Below are 19,717 nucleotides of genomic sequence, written 5' to 3'. Positions count from 1 at the left end.
TCCATGGGAATGAACTAATTTTCTTACTTGCAAAATAACGTATCTTCACTGTAGAAATTTCACAATCGGAACCGTTTCATTTCACAATCTCCATTTGGAGATCATTCTCGCAAAACATTATTCAAATTGGAGATTATTTACTCATCCAATTGTCAAATAAATGGATAGTTCATCATGAATACATTACTTGGTACCTACACCGTTGATTTATTTGATACATAAGAATTACTAAACGAAATCTGATTTTAATTATTTTTTGTAGGGACGATCTTCAAATGAATATGAAGAAATTGAACGATTTCAATTATGAAATTTACATGATAAAGATACGTTATTTGCAAGTGAAAGAATGAGTTCATTCTCCAAACCGGGACACAAGCATTTTCTTGATAAAATTAAATTATAAAGTGTATGATGGAACTTTTGTAGTAAGTTAATTGGGTTACGTAGGGAATGACTAGGGTTGGGGGGGGACTCTGTTGACTTTGTAAAGCTTGCAACTTTTAAGTGCAGAAATATTCAAATATTCATGCAGTTTTGATTGCTTTAAATTTGGAAATTCAACCGCTCACTTTCTGTAGGGACTCGGTCATTTTTGAGCTAATACACCAATTTTCAAACCCACAAACATCGTCCTCTGTCGGTCACCCAACCACTGTATCTTCTCCCATGTAAGCCCATATCTTCACATTCACTCTGTTTTTTCTTCTGTTTTCTTTTTCTTCACTGCAAATTTCTTAAATACACTGACCTTTCGTGAACCTATTCACATTTATATTTTTTTTTTTTTACAAACATTTACACATATATATTCAATTATAAAACTATTTTTCTTAAATATATAAATTGAACACCTTGGATGGGGTCCCTAACTACTAATGTTCTTTGACTAAAATTTTTGTGATTTTTAATTTTTGATCGAAGTCTCTGATATTAATGTAATAATGTATTTCTATGTAGGCTATTATATTTTTAAATTAAAAAATGAAATTTGTAGTTATTTATATAATGAGATTTTAAATAAAAATCATAATTTATGCGATTAAAAATATTAAAGATGAATTATACTCTAATCTATTGTGTGTGTGTGTACATGGATACATTCATCAAAACTAAGCAAAAACTTATTGTACCAAAACATGGGTACATTCTTCAAAAACACAAAAAAAATTGATATTAAGCTTAATAATGTTATTAAATTTCTTCTATTAAACTTGACATAAATACATTCTCAAATCAACGAAATAGAATGTATCCATATAAGTTTAAAAAATAGATTAGAGAAAAGATTGCATGAATTTTATAATAAAAAAGGGATACATTTTCCATATAACAAATTGGTATATTTAAGAATGGTTACATATAAGATTAAAAAATTAATCTAATGAGTACAAACTTATTATAATTTTGTTTTTTATATTTTGGAAATGTTTGAATTGAAAATTAATTAAGAGTTTAATAAAGGTGTGAGTGTTAAAACTCTAAATCAATTACTAATTTTTATCATAAAAATTATGTAATTCATTAATATATTAATACTAAAAACTTCAATCAAAATTTAAAAATTGATAATGTCTTAATCAATGAACATTAAAAACTATAAACCGGCTCTAATTTTTCATATATAAATATTCTCTTGTTCTTTCTCTGACCTAGTTTGACCTTTTGAGTTCTCAATCCAACTTTATCCCATTATTTAAGACTTGTGTTGCTGTCACATTAATGGGAATTTGCAGCTTGCAGTTGCAGCACAGCTGACAAAAAACTTGTAGCCTCATTGATTCTCTCCCTCTCTTATCTCTTTCTCTCTCTTTCTCTCTCTTTCTCTCCCTAGATTTGCACTCGTTTTTAGGCCCCCATCATAAACACACTCCTGCAAGAAAAAGAAAACCCAAGTTTCCAATGCATGCAATTACCACCCAATTCAATCTTCCATGCACACCCTCGCATGCAAGCACTCAAAACCCAAGACCAACATTCAACTACCCAAAAATTTATCAGCACACCCACATTAAAGATGCAAGCTTTACACTTACCCATCAATGAAACAGTTGATTCCAACAAGTTCATAATCTAGCTTCGAGCTGCTCTGTTTTTGTCAAGAAAAAAATGGCTTTAGTAACAGATGCAATTTTGCCGCTTTTTCTTGCTCTGTTTCTGCATCTTTCATTAGGGCTTATGTCCTGTGAGGGAAAGCTCGACGGAAATACAACTTTGAGCGTTCTTTTGGAGGTGAAGAGGGCAATTGAGGAAGACCCAAAAATTGTTTTGCATGGATGGTCCGAAAGCGACCAAAATTTTTGTACTTGGAGGGGTGTGACTTGTGGGTTTGACTCGGTGGACAACTCGGTCCAAGTGGTGGGGCTCAACCTTTCCGACTCGTCACTCGCCGGGTTGATATCTCCCTCACTCGGTAGTTTGCAAAACCTGCTCCACCTTGATCTTTCTTCTAACGGCCTCTCGGGTCCCATCCCGCCAACCCTCTCTAACCTCACGTCCTTGGAATCTTTACTTCTCTTTTCGAACCAGCTCAGTGGACCCATTCCGTCTCAGCTCGGCTCGCTGACGAGTCTCCGAGTCATGAGAATCGGCGACAATGGGCTCACTGGGTCCATTCCCGCCACTTTGGGCAATCTTGTCAATTTGGTCACGCTTGGTTTGGCCTCATGCAGCCTCAACGGTACAATACCTCCCCAACTCGGCCGACTCGGCCTACTGGAGAACTTAATCCTGCAGCTCAATCAGCTCGAGGGTCCGATTCCGGCCGAGTTGGGGAACTGTTCCAGCCTCACTGTATTCACAGCTGCTAACAATACACTCAACGGAACAATCCCCGCGGAGCTCGGCCGTCTCAGCAACCTCGAGCTCCTGAATTTCGGCAACAACAGCCTCATTGGCCAAATCCCAAGTCAACTCGGTGAACTGAGTCAACTCGAATACATGAATTTCATGGGGAACCAACTTGAAGGTCCAGTCCCAAAGTCCATATCTCAACTGGGCAATCTTCAGAGTCTTGATTTATCCATGAACAAGCTCACAGGAGGAGTTCCCGACGTATTCGGCACCATGTCCCAGCTGGCAACCTTAGTTTTATCAAACAACAATCTTTCCGGTGTCATACCAAGAAATCTATGTTCCAACACAACAAGTTTGGAGCACCTGATGATTTCGGATTCCAGAATTTTCGGCGAAATCCCAGCAGAATTAGGCCAATGCCGATCAATGAAGCAGCTCGACTTGTCCAATAACTTGCTCAACGGGTCAATCCCAGATGATATTTATGGGCTGGTGGAGCTGACTGATCTATTGCTCCACAACAACAGCTTGGTGGGTTCGATTTCTCCAATGTTATCAAACCTCAGCAATCTGCAGTCACTTGTTCTGTACCACAATAATTTGGTGGGTCCTCTGCCGAACGAGATTGGAATGCTTGGGGAGCTTGAGATTCTGTATCTGTACGACAACCAGCTCTCCGGAGAAATCCCAATGGAGATTGGCAACTGTTCAAGCTTGCAGATGATCGATTTTTTCGGAAACCGGTTTAGTGGGGAGATTCCGATTACCATTGGGAGGCTCAAAGATTTGAACTTTCTTCATATCAGGCAGAACGAGCTGGTGGGTGAGATTCCCGCCACATTGGGGAACTGTCACAAGCTGACTATTCTGGACTTGGCGGATAACCGTTTATCCGGTGGGATACCGATAACTTTCGGGTCCCTTCAAGCAATGGAGCAGTTCATGCTGTACAACAACTCGCTTGAAGGTAATCTTCCTGATACATTGGCTTATATGGCAAATTTGACTAGAGTGAATTTGTCGAGAAACAAGTTGAATGGGAGCATTGCTGCATTGTGTGGCTCGAGTTCGTTTCTTTCGTTTGATGTGACTGACAATGCATTTGATCATGAGATTCCTTCCCGGCTAGGAAATTCGAAATCTCTTGAAAGGTTGAGATTGGGGAAGAATCAGTTTACTGGTAAAATCCCATACGCATTGGGGAATATCAGTGAGCTATCACTGCTGGATGTGTCCGGAAATTCGCTCACTGGATCAATACCGGATGAGCTTTCATTCTGCATGAAACTGTCCCACATTGACTTGAACAACAACCTTCTTTCGGGCACAGTTCCGTGGTGGTTTGGAGGTTTGCCTCAGTTAGGAGAGCTGAAGCTGTCCTCGAATCGCTTCACCGGGCCTCTTCCTAATGAATTGTTCAATTGTTCTAAACTGCTAGTGCTTTCTATGAGTGAGAATTCTCTCAATGGAACCCTCCCTGCTGGGATTGGTAACCTGGAATTGCTTAACGTCCTAAACCTCGACCACAACCAGTTTTCGGGGCCAATTCCTCCAGCTATTGGGAAACTAGGCAAGCTGTATGAGCTTCAGCTCTCACAGAACAGATTTGATGGTGACATACCCTATGAGGTTGGACAACTGCAAAATCTTCAGAGCATTTTAGACCTCAGTTACAATAATTTGAGTGGTCAGATTCCAGCCTCTATTGGATCACTGTCGAAACTTGAAGCCCTCGATCTATCTCACAACCAACTTGTTGGAGAAGTTCCTTCCCCGGTTGGTGGGATGATCAGCTTGGGAAAGCTTAATCTCTCTTACAACAACCTACAGGGAAAGTTGAGCAAGCAACTCTCGCACTGGCCAGCTGATGCCTTCGCAGGAAACTTTCATCTTTGTGGAAGCCCTCTTGGAAGCTGCATTGGCAGGAAGAAGCAGACGGGGCCTAGAGAATCGGTGGTGGTAGCCATTGCTGCCATATGTACTCTATCTGCAATCGCTCTGCTGATATTTGGAGCTGCTTCTCTCTTGAAACACAAGCGAAAAGATTTTCGAAAAGCCAGTGACATGAACTGCCTGTACTCGACCAGCTCTTCCCATGCTCAGCGAAGACTGCTCTTCGCAAATAATTCTGTCAAGCCGGATATCAAATGGAAAGACATCATGGACGCCACGAAGAATCTGAGCAACGAGTTTGTAATTGGCTCAGGAGGGTCGGGAGTAATCTACAAAGCTGAACTGCGCACTGGAGAAACTGTGGCAGTAAAAAAGATTTTGTATAAAGACGATCTTATGGCAAATAAAAGCTTCACGACGGAGATTAAGACGCTTGGGAGGATAAGACACCGGCATCTGGTGAAGTTAATGGGGTACTGCAGCGACAAAGGAGCAGGCTCCAATCTGTTGATTTACGAGTACATGGAGAATGGAAGCGTGTATGATTGGATACACCAACAACAAAGTAACAAGAAGAAGAGCCTTGATTGGGAGGCGAGGCTAAAGATTGCGGTTGGATTAGCTCAAGGAGTGGAGTATCTCCACCATGACTGTGTGCCAAAGATCATTCACAGGGACATTAAGTCGAGCAATGTCCTGCTAGATTCCAACATGGAAGCACATCTTGGGGATTTTGGCCTTGCCAAGACACTTAACGAGACTTATGAGTCCAACACAGAATCGAATACATGGTTCGCTGGATCCTACGGTTACATAGCACCAGGTACTAATCAGTTATACTATGAATAATCTTCTTTCTTGCTATTTTGGATACTGAATTTCGAGTTTGATTTCGACATGGATGTTCTATGCGATTGATTCTAACAACATTTCATATGATTTCAGAGTATGCTTATTCACTCAAGGCATCAGAAAAGAGTGATGTCTACAGCATGGGGATTGTGCTTATGGAGCTTGTTAGCGGGAGAATGCCGACAGATTCATCTTTCGGCATGGACATAGACATGGTGAGATGGGTCGAGAGGCATATCGAAATGCAGGATTCTACTCGTGAAGCGTTGATAGACCCTGCACTGAAACCACTATTATCCGGAGAAGAAAATGCCGCATTCCAGGTTCTTGAAATTGCACTGCAGTGCACGAAAACCAGCCCAGCAGAGAGGCCTTCGTCACGACAGGCGTGTGATCAACTACTTCATGTCTTAAATCATCGGACGGTGGAGTTTGAGAAGAAGAATTTAGACTCTTATGCATAAGTAATGAACCGCGTTACAGAGGATTGACGAAAATTTGTTGTTAGTATAATTTTCCACTCCATCCCGAAGAGTAACTAGGATCAATTCTGTCGCGTATTTATTCATTCTGTTTGGTTTGGGCTAGCAACCATAATGCAGCATTTTGTTGCGGGGTGCTACTGATGCGAATTGGGTTTGTGAGAGTTTATGTTATCTTATCATCTATGAATCAAGGCAATGGGGCGGACCGGATTCGGATGTGCCATCCCCATACCCGAACCCGTTCGGAACCCGAAACCGTAGAATCCCGAACGGGTTTTCCCATAACCGAATCCATTGGGTAACGGATTTTCTATTGGACAACGGTTTTTCCCATTATAATATTTTTATATTATTAATTAAATAGTAAATTTTAAATAAAAAAAGTTAAATAGATTACCGATACAATGCATATACAGTATATATTAAATACTAAATAGTGTTATTAATACAATTGATACAAAAAATGCATGTGATAAATATTGTTAAAAACGAGATTAATACTATTAATAATTGATAAGAATATAATTGATATTATTAATGATTATAGATAACTCTCTTCTCTATATAATAAATATTGATATTTTTTTATTAATTCAAAATAGTTTGGTTTCGGGTATGGGTTCGGGACGGATACCCCAATAACCATAACCAAATCCGAAATCGAAAAATTTACCCAACGATTACCCATAACCGTAAAATACCCGAAATTTAATTCCCAAAACCGAACCGTTCGGATCGGTTACCTACGGGAAACAGGTTTGACGGGTCAAATTGCCATCCCTAATCAACCGTAGTATCTGAGTTTGAATTGAATCCCCCATTTGGGCAGGGCAGTGTACCCGCCCCTTTGCACAATGCTTCGAATCCCAGATTTCGTATATTAGAGTAGTTTAAAATACGACATTGTCAAGACGGAAAGTGAATGCTTATGGATCTAGAAACTTTTCATCAGAGTAGACAGATCAGAACCAAAACCTAGAAACAAAGAGAAGAGTTGGTCCAACTGTTTCTAAAAGCTCTAACTAACAGACGTACATTTTTAAGCTAAGCAGATTCGTTCAGGTTCGTGCGTGATCAAACCACTTCACAAAAACAAATACGCCAAACCACTTTACAAACGAGGAGGACAACTCTTTGCAACCAATTTGAAGAATCTTCGTCGCAAAAGACGGAGTGTATTATTAAAGAACAAGACACGCCGTTCAGCTTTGCAATATGAAAGTATTTCAAAGCTTATGCATCACAAAAAGATGAGAAAATTGGGAAAGCTTTTACAGCAGCCTTGCAAACATATCAACATTAATTTAAAAACAAAAAGTGCCTAAAACTTTGAGGCCGAACCGTCTCTTTGAACATGGATCCTGTATGAAAATGCCTCAACAAGCTCAGACGCGAACTAGTCATCATCTTCATCTGCAATGAAGAAGAAACATTAAGCGAGGAAAGAAAAGGAGTCGGATGACAGATACATTTTCTGAGATTAAATCACAGAAACTATATGTTCGCTTTACTTCGTGAATTGAATTCATTCACAAATAAAGGTCAATTAAGGAAATAAAAAAAGAGCTACAGTGAACCAACGAATGAATCTACTAAAGGTACGATACATACTTCGTACAAAAAATTTAAAAACCAAACCAAAAACCGGTAAAGCAATTCAAGTGCTCCACAAAATATAAGTAGGCAATAAGTTACAAGCCCTTGGCATCTCCTAATACAGTTTTACTTCTCAAAGAGAGAAAACAAACATAATCCATAACCAATCATGACTTGGTAAGAGAAAAACACTTTCCATTGCAAGGGTGCTTCCAGATGTTGTAATGTACTCCTGATTCCTAAAGTAACAAATCGGTAATCATTGAGGCAGATTTTGCAAGTTGGGAAGCATAGATATATAATTCACAACTTTTGGCCTATGGTATACTAAAAATCATACATGATGAATAGGGATCTGAAAGATAAAATGTGCAACAACGTGGAGTAATATCCCCATCATTTCATGGGTACAATGTTTGAGAACTTTCTTGTAGGAACCTCCCCAAATTCTTTTGCAGGAAAACAAAGGGATGAAGGGGTTTGAAACACAGGTAGCAAATCTGTTTATCCAAGACCCAAAACAGCTTATTGTACATATCATTCAACCATAGTCTAGTCAAACAAAACAAAGCTTAAACCTGAATCCAAGTCATTAGCACGAGAAGATGAACCTCCTAATAATCCCAATCACCACTTCATCCTCTCGTAAAAGCTTATTTTTGCCCATCAGTTAATAACTTAAGGAAAAACTGCACAAGTAGTATGCATAGTAACCTTTTTAAGTCATAACTGTTTTGTAATTTAGGGTTAATGCACAGCTCAACGAATTAAAAACGTATTCCTGACAAGATTTCAAATCCACAATCAGTTTGATGAAACAAAAAGACCCCAACGTTTCAGCTCATTATGTAAAAAGGTCGTACCCAGTGCACAAGGCTCCTGCTTTACGCAGGGTCTGGGAGAGGTGAATGTCGGCTAGCCTTACCCCCATTTATGGAGAGGCTGCTCCCAAGGTTTCAGCTCATTATGTAAGATAAAAAAATTAAGACGAAGATGCAACAATAAGATGGCCAAAAAATGCAAGTAGGAAAACTATTTAGGGTGTAAGAGCACATGCATGAATTTTTTAATCTTTGCCCTTCAACCATATAATAAGACACAGGATGGATTAGACTGCCATATTGAAATTTGAAAGGAAGAAAAAAATGACTCTTTTCAATCCATATTCAGTAAGATAATCTAGTAGGCTGATAGGCTAATACGACATTGGCATGACGTTCAGAGCTCAGATGGCCCTATATCCGGAAGACCGGGATTTCCTGGTTAGGAAAATCGAAACTGTCTTCTTAATTCACATTTCTATAAAGGTCGCACAATAAAAAAGCAAATTTGAGCTAGAGAGAAAGAGTGACAATATGCTTATATCCTACAGAATTTCACCTAAAATGTTTCAATTCAGCATTTCCACAATATCCAAACCACACTTGCAAGCAAATTCGATATGAAAACAGTATTCTGATCCATCATAACACTCAAACGAGACATGGGGTTCTCAGATTAATCATAGTGTGTTTTGATATTTCGGAAATCATCTGAAAAATGAACTTATCAAAACCAAGCTCAAAGACTGAGACGCCAAAACACAAATGGGATTGTTGGGTTGTCCAAAGATACAATTTTGAATCATGAGAAATTGAGAAATGAATCGAATTTTGATATTGGGTTGGAAATATATACCTATGTAACGGCGTTCGTTGGCGGCATTGGCCTTGTCAAGCATCTTATCGAGGTCCTCTTTGAGCTGTTCGTCCCATTTGACGAGCTGGTTAACGAACACTGCGCCCAATCCCATGCCCAGAACGTGCTCCCAAGGATCTGAATCGGATCATTGGACAAATTGGGGGTTAGTGTTCATGAGTCAATTCAATCACCCGAGAAATGATTAGTGATAAAAGGAGAAATTGAGAGAGAGAGAGAGAGAGAGAGATGAAATTTACGGCGCATGTAAGGGAGCTTGCGGAGGGCGTTGGAGTACATCTGGGTGCCCAACCCCAATAGAGCTCCCACCATCGTTGAAGTTATCGGCATCTTCAAACCTTTTCCTTCACTCCTTACTGTCTGCTGCTCTATCTGTGTGACAAGCTAAAATATATGAAATTGGGAAATTTTTTAAATTCACACCTGACCTCTTACCAAATTGCAATTGTGTCACCTCAAAATAATGAAAAAACCTATCGACTGACTGGTTTTTTTTTTTTTTTTTTTTTTAACGGACGATATAATGGGAGTTTGGATTCTCTCAAGGAATTCGTGAATCGTGTCCATTAATATTATTTGACAAAAATTAATCAAACAATATACGATTCACAGATCCCCATGATCCTCACAAAGAGAATCCGGCGAGGATCCTGTTGGATATAATAGAGCTTGGGAAAGACCCTCAGATTGGGCTAGCAAAAGTGAAGAGGAATACCACTAGACCGTAGTAGTAAGTGGAACTGATTAAGTTAAATGTAGGTGGCATTTCGCAACTTATTGGTAAATTTAGGTGACATGGTGCTTCATTTTTTTCTTTTCAAGTGTCAAGCTGCAATTAGAATAAGAAATGATAATGTTAGGGAGATTAAATTTTAAATTTAAATTTGCAAATTAAATGATGTGTCACAAATAGGAAATAAACACGTTAACCAACATTTAAATAGTAATCTAATCATTAACAACCACATTATTTAGTTTACAAAATGAGAAATGTTAAGGAAACCCTCTCAAGGTGAGACTCCCTATGGACTCTCTACCACCTCACACTTTAACATCAATTCCCGTGTCAAGATTATAAAATATTGTGTAAAAAACATGAGGTGACAAATAGTCCATGGAGAACCCCACTTTTCAGAGAGTCTCCTATTTCTTACAAAATTTAGTTAGAAATTTAGTTTTCTTAGTATTAAATTTGACTACAGTACTTATATGTTTTAATATGGTGATTGTACTAAATACAATATTCGTATGAATAATATTTGACCGTCAGATGGTAATTATATTAAACATAGGGTGTGCTATCCACACACTCCTTGTTAATTTCTATTCGTTGATTTTCTTCAATTCATCTAATCTGACGGCCGAAAATTAGAAGGGTGTGTGAGAAGTAAAAATGGGTGTGTGGATATCACACCTTTTAAACATATGTAAGTATTGTAATCAATCACAAATTCAGGCGACATTTTGAGAGTTAAATTCAATTTAGGACCTTGAGTTTTTCACCAAATAACATGCTACCCATTCCAATTTGGATACTATATACTCTTGCCATGTAAACTTTTTTGTGCAACGATATTTATTTATACTAAGGGACAAGAGTAAACGTAGCAAATTACAAGAACATAAAGATGTATCATGGTTCACTACGAAATGGGGCTCCATCCATGTTGGTGTAGTCTTCAGTTTCCACTTTGTAAACTTAACAAATTACAAGGAGGCTTGTGCCTTTGAGAGAATAAAGTGACTCGAGTTTAGAATGAGAGGCCCCCTTCTAATATGAGGGAGAAGGATCTCTTTTGGGGTGTGATCTCTACACCATCACTTTTTATTTCTCACACACTCTTCTAATTTTTAGTTGTCGGATCGGATGAATTGAAGAAGATCAAAGGATACAAATTAACAAATAATGTGTAGATAGCATAACCTCTCTTTTATAGGATTTGGTTTCTCTCCCCTTTTACAGAATCTGTACGCGGTGCTCAACATGAGGCCATACTCGCCTAAAGGTAGTGAACGTTAAGAGGCTGCCGAACTAAAGATTATGCTCGCGACGAGGTGGTTACTTGGTTAGAGGCTATGCTCGTTGCAAGACGACTTGACTAGTGTTGTTGCTCGTTGCGAGTATACGCTCGTCGTGAGTGTGAATATGATTTGATTCTCCACATGAGGCGGTTTGGCGTGTTGGGTGGGTCTATGTGTCGAGTTCATGAGTCAGGTCTTTGAGTTGGGTCCACACTTAGCTCTTTGAGTTGAATCCACAAAATGACTCCTTGAGTCGGGGTTCGAGCTTAGATGTCGAAGCTTGTGGATGTCCAAGCTCATAACAACAAGAGTGTGGCATGCTTGAACTAAAAGTCATGCCGATCCTAGACTCCTAGTAAGATAATTTAAAATATGTGAAACTTCAAAAGATAGGGTTCTTATTTTCTTTATAAGCCCCCAGCTAAAAGGCAAATAGAGGCATGGCTGACAGTGGAGTGATAAATGTTGAGAATGAGTCATATATTGATGATAAGAATGATCTTGTATGTGTTTATAAGAGGTTGAATTACTCTCCATATTGCCAATTGGTTTTATGGTGGAACCTCAAATTTCTTCATGATACCACGTCATCCTATTGTGTTGTTCACGTCTTAGACTTGAAAATTCGCCACATGTGAGAAAGCATGTTAAGAATGAGTCTCATTGATAGGAGGATGAACCTTACATGGACTTATAAGAGGTTGAGTTACTTCCCATATTACTAATTAATTTTACAATAAAACCTCAAATTTCTTCAATAAACAATATAAGAGAGAGAGGACTGGGCTCGTTAGTAGTTCAGCCAAGAGAGAAAAAAAGTAGAAAAATATTAAAACAATAATTTTTCTTCACCGTTGGATGAAATCCGATGGCAGTTGACCAACATTTTTCTTGGTCTCCGTGGAATAAACAGTGGTAGGATTCTATCTCATTCTATTACAATTTCCTTCCCTTCTTTTCTCTCGCTCTTTTATTTTTGTCTTTTTCTTTAGGTAGAAAATTTAAAATAAAATGGTAACGTGATTTAATCGTAATCAATAAATAACAAGAAAAAGAAAGAGAAAGTAGGAGAAAAGGGAGTACGGGATTGGACAATTACCAGGTACTTTCCTGGATAAGTACTTTTGCAAATTGCAATTCTTGAAGTTGTGAAGCAAGGCAACATTGTCAAACCTACCACCACTACGTACTGAAAATAAAAATTAAAAAAATATAAAAAAAATCTACCACCACTACTAGTAGGATGTGGGTAGCCCTACTAGTACTGGTTGCTAGTTCGGTAGTTGCTGTCTTCTGTATTTGCAACTGGTCATCATCTCCTTCTAAGTTCTAGCTACTAAGAAAGTACAGTACTGTGCCTGTGCGTCTTCAGTCTTGTACTATTGTTCTCAATAATAACAATTAACTTTCTGCTTGTTTATTTGTGTAGTTACATAAGAAAATTACGATGGCGGTCGAATGTCTGCTTACTTTTGCGGCCAAGGGAATACTGGAGAAGGTGGCTTCGCTTGCTGCTCAAGAAATCAGTCTTGCCTGGGGCTTCAAAGCAGAACTAAAGAAGCTCAGTGAATCCTTATCCGTTCTTCAAGATTTTTTAGGCGACGCTGCCGAGCAAGCGCAAGCTCGGGGCAAGGCAGTGGAAGTTTGGGTGAAGAAACTTAAAGACATAGCCCATGACGCCGATGATGTCTTGGACGAAATCAACTACGAAAATCTCCGGAGTCAAGTGGAACTGCGAAACAATATGAAGAAAAAGGTAAAGAGTTTTCTTTCTTCATCCAACCCCACTTTATTTCGTCGAAAAATGGCTTGCAAAATTAAGAAAATCAACACTTCTCTGGCGGATCTTAAGAGTGAGGCATCTTTCCTTGGACTAGTTGCAAAAACAATAGATGCACCTGCTCCAGAAATTAGATGGTACAGAGAAACCAACTCACTCGTTGCGGCAGATGAAGTCATAGTCGGAAGGGAGAAGGTTGTGTCAAGTATAATTGCAACCTTGACAAACTCGGACGTCAATCAAGAAAATCTTTCGGTTATGGCCATCGTGGGGATGCCAGGCCTGGGAAAGACAACTTTGGCCAAGTTAGTATACAATGATAATTCTATAAACAGGGTTTTCGCCGAAAAGATGTGGGTGTGTGTATCTAACACTTTTGATGCCAATTCCATTTTAAGTCGGATCTTAGAATTACTTGACCCAACAAAGGTTGGAATACAAAGTCAAGAGGCCTTGCTTAAAAACCTTCAAAGGGAGTTGAAAGATAAAAGATACTTACTTGTTTTCGATGATGTTTGGAATGAAGATCCTCAAAAATGGAAAATGTTGATAAGTTGTTTGTCAATGCTTGATTCTGCTCGAGGAAGCAAAATTATTGTCACCACCCGCAGTGCCAAAGTTGCATCAATAACAGAAACACTTCCACGACATAATATGGGAATTTTGTCAGTGGATGACTGTTGGTCCATATTGAAAGACAAAGCCTTTTCAGATAACAATGCTCCTTTGGCTCAAGATTTAGAGAAAATTGGGAGGCAGATTGCTGAACATTGTGCGGGTCTACCACTGGTAGCAAAGGTACATACTATCATACTGATTATACTTTAAATTTAATTATATATGCTTCTATTGATTAGTTTTAGATTATAACCCACCCACAAGTTGCTAGGGTGTGCAAAATCCGAACCACACCAACTAATCCAATCCAGTAGAGTTTATATTTAATTGTGTACTTTTTTACTTTCAGTTTTGACAATGACAAACTTTGTTAGAATTCCTCTGTCCCACATCAGCCAGAAGGTTTGAGAACAAGTCATTTAAATAAAATTACCTCACTATAACTAACACTGAGGTCTTTTGTATTAAAACCTCATATCTGACAGATTGAGCATGTGGTCAAGTGGGGACAATATTGGTGTTGTTGGAGTGGGCCCATGGCCCGTCTACCTGAAATTTAAGATGATATTAGAACTAGGGGATGAGCTCGTACTGCCATGTGAACGGGTGGGTCCCCTTTGACCCCGCGTGAATGGGTGAGCCCAACTTGGCTCCACGTAGGCCAAAAGATGCCACGTGAATGGATGGGTCCCCATTGGCCTTGTGCGAACTAATTATGAGCCTTGTTGGAGTGAGCCAATGGCCCGTCTACCTGAAATTTAAGAAACTTAGCATGTATACTTACCTTCTGAACCTCAACTTTATGTGTAATTTTGTGAAAATAATTAACATAATAAAAAAAAATCCCTCACAAAGAATGCTGTAGTCAACTTGAATCAAATTGCTCAAAGTTTTTTAGTTGTTGATAACTTTACCCTGTACATGATTTGATAGGAATTCTTATTCATGTAATAGGTTTTGGGTGGTCTGCTGCGATATAAACACAGTATTGCTGAATGGTTGTCAATTAAAGAAAGTAGAATATGGGACTTGCCAGAAGGAGAAGATAAAATCATTTCAGTCTTGAGGTTGAGTTTTGATAATCTGAAATCGCCTTCTTTGAAACAATGTTTTGCGTATTCCTCAATGTTCATGAAAGACATTGAAATTGAAAGAGATAACTTAATTCAACTTTGGATGGCTCAAGGATTACTTCACCCTTCTTCCGACAAAAGTAATCTAGAAATGGAGGCCATTGGTGATGAATATTTTGATATTCTATTACAGAGCTCCTTGTTTAAAGATGCTACACATGATGCCTATGGCATTGTTACCAAATGCAAGATGCATGATCTAGTACATGATCTTACAGAACTGGTATCCAAATCAGAAATCTTGACACAAGACTTCCATGAAAGAAATGATACAACTGAGATTCGACATGTAGCTCGGGTTTCATCTTCCATACTAGAAAGAATTCCAGGGAGAAATCTTGAGAGGTTGCGATCGGTATTTCCTTATGGCAAAGTCCCTAGTAACATCTTGCCACGGTTTAAAACCTTACGTTTGTTAAATTTAGCCAAGGCAAAAATTAAGGAGATTCCAGGTTCAATTGGCAAGCTGAAACACTTGAGGTATCTGGACGTTTCCGGAACTAGTCTCAAAGCACTCCCCAAATCTATACACAAACTCTATAACCTACAGACCCTAAGAGCAATGCGATGTTATTCTCTTAAAGAATTTCCGGACGAAGTGAACAATTTGATCAGCTTGAGACATGTTTATTTTGATAAGAGTATGAAGTTTCCGTTTGGGATGGGGCAATTGACTCACCTCCGGAGACTGCCTCACTTTTCTGTGGGAAAGGAAAGGGGTCGTGGAATTGAGGAGTTGGCTAGCTTGAACCAGTTGAAGGGTGAATTAACTCTCTACAATCTAGAACACGTACGTGATAGAGATAAAGCAAGGAAAGCTAAATTGGAGGATAAGAAAAACCTACGCCATTTGAGATTTGTATGGACAGAAGGCATGTCAACAACTAACAACAATGATGAGGATGTACTAGAAGGCCTCCAACCACATTCTGAGTTCGAAAGCCTCGTGATTGAACATTTCAGGGGTGCTAAATTTCCGTCTTGGATGATGAGTAGGTCGTTACCGCTCAATAATTTGAAGAAGATTCATTTGCGCAGGTGCAACAAATGTGAAGGAGTACCAACACTCGGTCATCTACCTAATCTTCAACACCTTCGGATTGATAGAATGGCTGAGCTAAAATGTATCGGAGCTGACTTTTATGGTTACAATCTTGTTTACAATGCAACAAGGTCACGTAAAGAGACGACAACTTTGTTTCCAGCACTGAAACAATTATCCATTAGTGAGTGCAGGGAGCTTATTGAATGGATGGAAGCACCAAAATTGTCAACAGAAGTGTTTCCTTGCCTTGAGGAGCTGCATATCTTGAATTGTCCCAAATTGAGAAATGCTCCCAGTCATTTTCCATTGCTCAAGGACTTGTGGATATCTTCTTGTGACAATGTCCAGCCATTAAAAAATATAACCAGCAGACTAACAAGTCTGACTTCGCTCACGATTGATCTTAATAAGAAGATTACTAGTCTGCCAAAAGGGATGTTGGAGAGCAACAAAAATCTCACATCTGTTGAGATATTAAGTTGTGAGAAGTTGACTTGTATTGCTCCCAATGTACTTGGATGTTGCACATCCCTCCAGAAGCTGCATGTCTATGATTGTAAAAGGCTGAGGCGTTTACCTGATGGGATAGACACACTGCCTTTGCTTGAGAAGATGACAATAAGAGAATGCCCTCGCCTAGAGTTCATCCCAATGACACACGGCATGGCTTCTCTCCTCAAACTGCATATTGATTCTTGCGGTGGACTGTCAGGCCTACCAAGTGGGCTAGAATACTGTACATCTCTTCAAGCATTGAACATAATGGGTTGCGGTAATCTAACAGTCATTCCAGTCACACACGACCTTTCTTCTCTCCGCATATTGAAGATTGGAGATTGTGAAGGATTATCATGCCTACCAAGCGGACTTGAGCATTTCTCCTCTCTACAAGAATTGTCTGTGTGGAATTGTCCAATTGTAACATCAATTCCAATTTCCAACGGCGTGCCCTTCACCTCCTTGCAGGTATTGGAAATTGAAAATTGTATGGAATTATCAAGCTTCCCAGCCCTAGAATATTGTCCTTCTCTTCGGAAATTGATGATAAGGAACTGCCCGAAGCTAGCATTCATAAGTGCCTTATCACTTACGAATCCACTACCGAGTAGCAGATCAGAAAACTTCACTAGTACGAGCCTTGACAGTCTTGAGTATTTGTCTATAAGGAGTTGTAGTAATCTGCATTCAATTCCAGATTTAGACAGCTTCACTTCTCTCCGTCAACTGTGGATTCATAAATGTGAAAGATTAGAGATTCGGGCTACTTCACTATGTGTCTCTCTTGAGGAGTTGAAATTAACCAGTTTGCCAAAGCCAGAGAGTATACCAAGTTTAGACAACCTCACATCTCTCTGTATGGTAGCCATTTATGATTGTGGGAATTTGAAAATTTTCCCAAGGGGGCTTCACTGCCTCACTCGTTTGAAGACTTTGACAATTGGTGGGTTCTCGGAGGAGCTTCATTGCTTCCCTGATTTTCCAATTCTTTCGCGACTTAAAAGATTAACATTGCGTGGGTGGCCTAAGCTCAAGTCTCTGCCTCAACAAATTCAACACTTCACTTCTTTGACGCATTTGTGTATAATGTCTTTTGATGGAGTGGAGGCCCTGCCAGACTGGTTGGGTAACCTTACATATCTGTGGCAGCTGGAGATTGTGAACTGCAAGAATTTGATGTATTTACCTACCGTCAAAGCTATGCAACGCCTTACCAACTTACTAAATCTGGAAATTCGTTGTTGCCCCTTTCTTGGAGAAAGGTGCACTGCAGAGACAGGCTCGGAATGGCATAAGGTTTCTCACATTCTTACTTTCAAAGGTACATTATTTTTTATCTCCGTGAAATAAAGGTTTTCATTTTTCAATTCAGTTGACTACAATTTTTTAAAATGAGTAAAGGTGGTTTATCCTTCCCTTTATGTTTTATTGATCATCGAGCAAACATGTTTTTCCAGTCGTGGATTCTGAGTCGTGCAGAGTGTTGAAGCTATGCGACGCCTCAAAGTAGTATGGCAGCCGTGTGCCCAGAAGGAAATTAGCTCAGTTGGATAACAATAGTCATGGTCTTCACTGCACATTTGAAGAGGAAGATCGATGTGCCTAGTTATAACAACAACCTAAGGGTTTCAAAAGTTTCACATTGTGAGTATAAGCATTATAAGTTCAACTCCAAGTTTTATACGTACTATTATTTGAACCATAGAATTTCTTGTGTGTATATAATTGCTAAGACCTGTGTTTGACCAGAGGAAGAATAGGGATTAATTCATGTTGTACACGAGAAAATGATAAGGTCCATGTCAAACTCATTCATTTGTTTTTTGCTAGGGTTTAGGGTGGCTCTGGTCCATTTAATTAAACTGATTTATAATAGCATCTCCAAAGTAATCAAGGGTTTCAAGTGTTAAGGGTATAAGATTCAATGGTTAATAGAATGCCTAGTGTCATTAGATTAGTGAATCAATTTGTAACTAAATGAAAGCTTAGTAAGTTAGCTAGTACTAAATCAAAATCTAGGGCTGCCCTCGTCTTTACTTGTTTGTCATGTGGCTTCACCCGTAAAGATTCCTACTTTTTTACATTCGGATTTTTGGGCATGGTGGCCTTGCATGTTTGTTTCCCCTTCTTGATGTGTGATTTTTTATTTTTTACCTAATCCCTTTGGAATTTTTGTTTTGTTTTGCAAGTTCTTACCTTTTAGGTTTTGTTTAGAGGGGTTTTGGTCCTATGCTATGTCCCCCTCTTTTTCTTTTATTTTCTTTTTTCAAAAAGGTAAGTCTATTCTCCCCACTTTTCATGTTTTTTGTTTTTTGTTTTTGTTTTTGTTTTATGAGAGGTAAGGTTTATATCTCCCTAATTAGGTGTAACTTATTTTTTTTCATATCAATAAAATTTCCTCATATTGTTGAGGTTCTTATAAAAATTAGAAAAGAAGAAAAAGAAATAAGAAGTACTGTACTGATGATGTATATAAAAGGCAACAGAGCCATTCTGTTGTAATCCCTTTTGTCTTCTCTCTTAATGAAATCAGTCATTCATATTCTTCTCGGTAGCTAGTTCTTGTGTTTCTACTTGCTTAACACAAGGCTCCGAAAGACATACAGTTTATCGTGTATATGTGATTTAACACGGATCCTTGAAGGTGTACTCATCCAGTTTCGTTCTTTCTTGTTTTATATAAGTTGTACTAAGTTTATTCATTTCACTTATAATATTAAAGTACAAACTGTTGAATAAGTTGATGTCATGGAATTAAGCATTTGCAAAAGTTAAGGTACATGATATCTTTGGGACCAAATATGTGCGTATTCATGAGTACTATTTTGATCCCAAATACTGATGTTCCTCAGTGACAGTATTCACATTATGGTATATTGTTTTGTAATCTTAGAGAACTGATACATGAATGGTAGTATTATTTTTTCTTGGGTTCTGCACCTTTTAGTTAGCTGTTGAAGTTCTTTAGTTAAGATAGCTTAGGGATCACATTTACTAAGTAATTGCGATAAAGTAAAAGAGTCTCGATCTCACTCATGTAAGAGAACGTTGGAATTCATATGAATTCATCACATTTGAATTCATGTGAGTTCATCGAGACTTGGACAGCAAGCAATCTTAGAAGTAAGCTATACATAAAGGTGAACTTCTTAGGGTTTGTATCCGGATAAACCTAAAACATATTGGAGGGAAAATGAAGTAAGCCACATGTTAAATAAGCCATAAGGCAGTTGGTTTAATTAAGAAATCGATGGTAACTGCCATGTTGATGGGACAGGCGGTTACCAATATTAGAGGAGTG

The 19,717-nt window shown here is 38.7% G+C and overlaps 3 protein-coding genes across 3 annotated transcripts; 2 read left to right on the top strand and 1 right to left on the bottom strand.

The window, feature by feature from the left end:
- The first annotated feature begins 1,751 nt into the window (after nucleotides 1-1,751).
- LOC126620674 (LRR receptor-like serine/threonine-protein kinase GSO1) lies at nucleotides 1,752-6,431 on the top strand. The gene is made up of 2 exons (XM_050288899.1): nucleotides 1,752-5,512; nucleotides 5,635-6,431. Exons 1-2 carry the CDS (start codon nucleotides 2,110-2,112, stop codon nucleotides 6,003-6,005), a joined length of 3,774 nt encoding a protein of 1,257 aa, XP_050144856.1. The 5' UTR covers nucleotides 1,752-2,109; the 3' UTR covers nucleotides 6,006-6,431.
- A 739-nt stretch (nucleotides 6,432-7,170) lies between these two features.
- LOC126620682 (uncharacterized) lies at nucleotides 7,171-9,726 on the bottom strand. The gene is made up of 3 exons (XM_050288908.1): nucleotides 9,560-9,726; nucleotides 9,300-9,437; nucleotides 7,171-7,439 (listed from the first exon to the last, which is right to left on the bottom strand). The coding sequence occupies exons 1-3, from the start codon at nucleotides 9,648-9,650 to the stop codon at nucleotides 7,423-7,425; spliced, it is 246 nt and encodes an 81-aa protein (XP_050144865.1). The 5' UTR covers nucleotides 9,651-9,726; the 3' UTR covers nucleotides 7,171-7,422.
- Nucleotides 9,727-12,457: 2,731 nt separating this feature from the next.
- On the top strand, nucleotides 12,458-18,123 carry LOC126620673 (disease resistance protein RGA2-like). Its single transcript, XM_050288898.1, has 4 exons — nucleotides 12,458-12,686; nucleotides 12,772-13,920; nucleotides 14,695-17,737; nucleotides 17,874-18,123. Exons 2-4 carry the CDS (start codon nucleotides 12,790-12,792, stop codon nucleotides 17,924-17,926), a joined length of 4,227 nt encoding a protein of 1,408 aa, XP_050144855.1. The 5' UTR covers nucleotides 12,458-12,686; nucleotides 12,772-12,789; the 3' UTR covers nucleotides 17,927-18,123.
- The last annotated feature ends 1,594 nt before the right edge of the window (nucleotides 18,124-19,717 follow it).

The sequence above is a fragment of the Malus sylvestris genome, chromosome 5 (genome assembly GCF_916048215.2).
Source record: "Malus sylvestris chromosome 5, drMalSylv7.2, whole genome shotgun sequence".
NCBI lineage: Eukaryota > Viridiplantae > Streptophyta > Magnoliopsida > Rosales > Rosaceae > Malus > Malus sylvestris.
Note: the sequence above shows the minus strand (reverse complement) of the source record. Positions and strands in the feature narration are given on the sequence as shown.

What these genes read in the sequence shown, in the direction of transcription:
- LOC126620674 (XM_050288899.1), top strand. Translation starts at nt 2,110, where the DNA reads ATGGCTTTAGTAACAGATGCAATTTTGCCGCTTTTTCTTGCTCTGTTT. An exon ending in CTACGGTTACATAGCACCAG is followed by an intron (nt 5,513 to 5,634) that starts GTACTAATCAGT and finishes ATATGATTTCAG; the next exon opens with AGTATGCTTATTCACTCAAG.
- LOC126620682 (XM_050288908.1), bottom strand. Translation starts at nt 9,650, where the DNA reads ATGCCGATAACTTCAACGATGGTGGGAGCTCTATTGGGGTTGGGCACC. An exon ending in CAAGCTCCCTTACATGCGCC is followed by an intron (nt 9,438 to 9,559) that starts GTAAATTTCATC and finishes GATCCGATTCAG; the next exon opens with ATCCTTGGGAGCACGTTCTG.
- LOC126620673 (XM_050288898.1), top strand. Translation starts at nt 12,790, where the DNA reads ATGGCGGTCGAATGTCTGCTTACTTTTGCGGCCAAGGGAATACTGGAG. An exon ending in GTCTACCACTGGTAGCAAAG is followed by an intron (nt 13,921 to 14,694) that starts GTACATACTATC and finishes TTCATGTAATAG; the next exon opens with GTTTTGGGTGGTCTGCTGCG. An exon ending in TCACATTCTTACTTTCAAAG is followed by an intron (nt 17,738 to 17,873) that starts GTACATTATTTT and finishes ATGTTTTTCCAG; the next exon opens with TCGTGGATTCTGAGTCGTGC.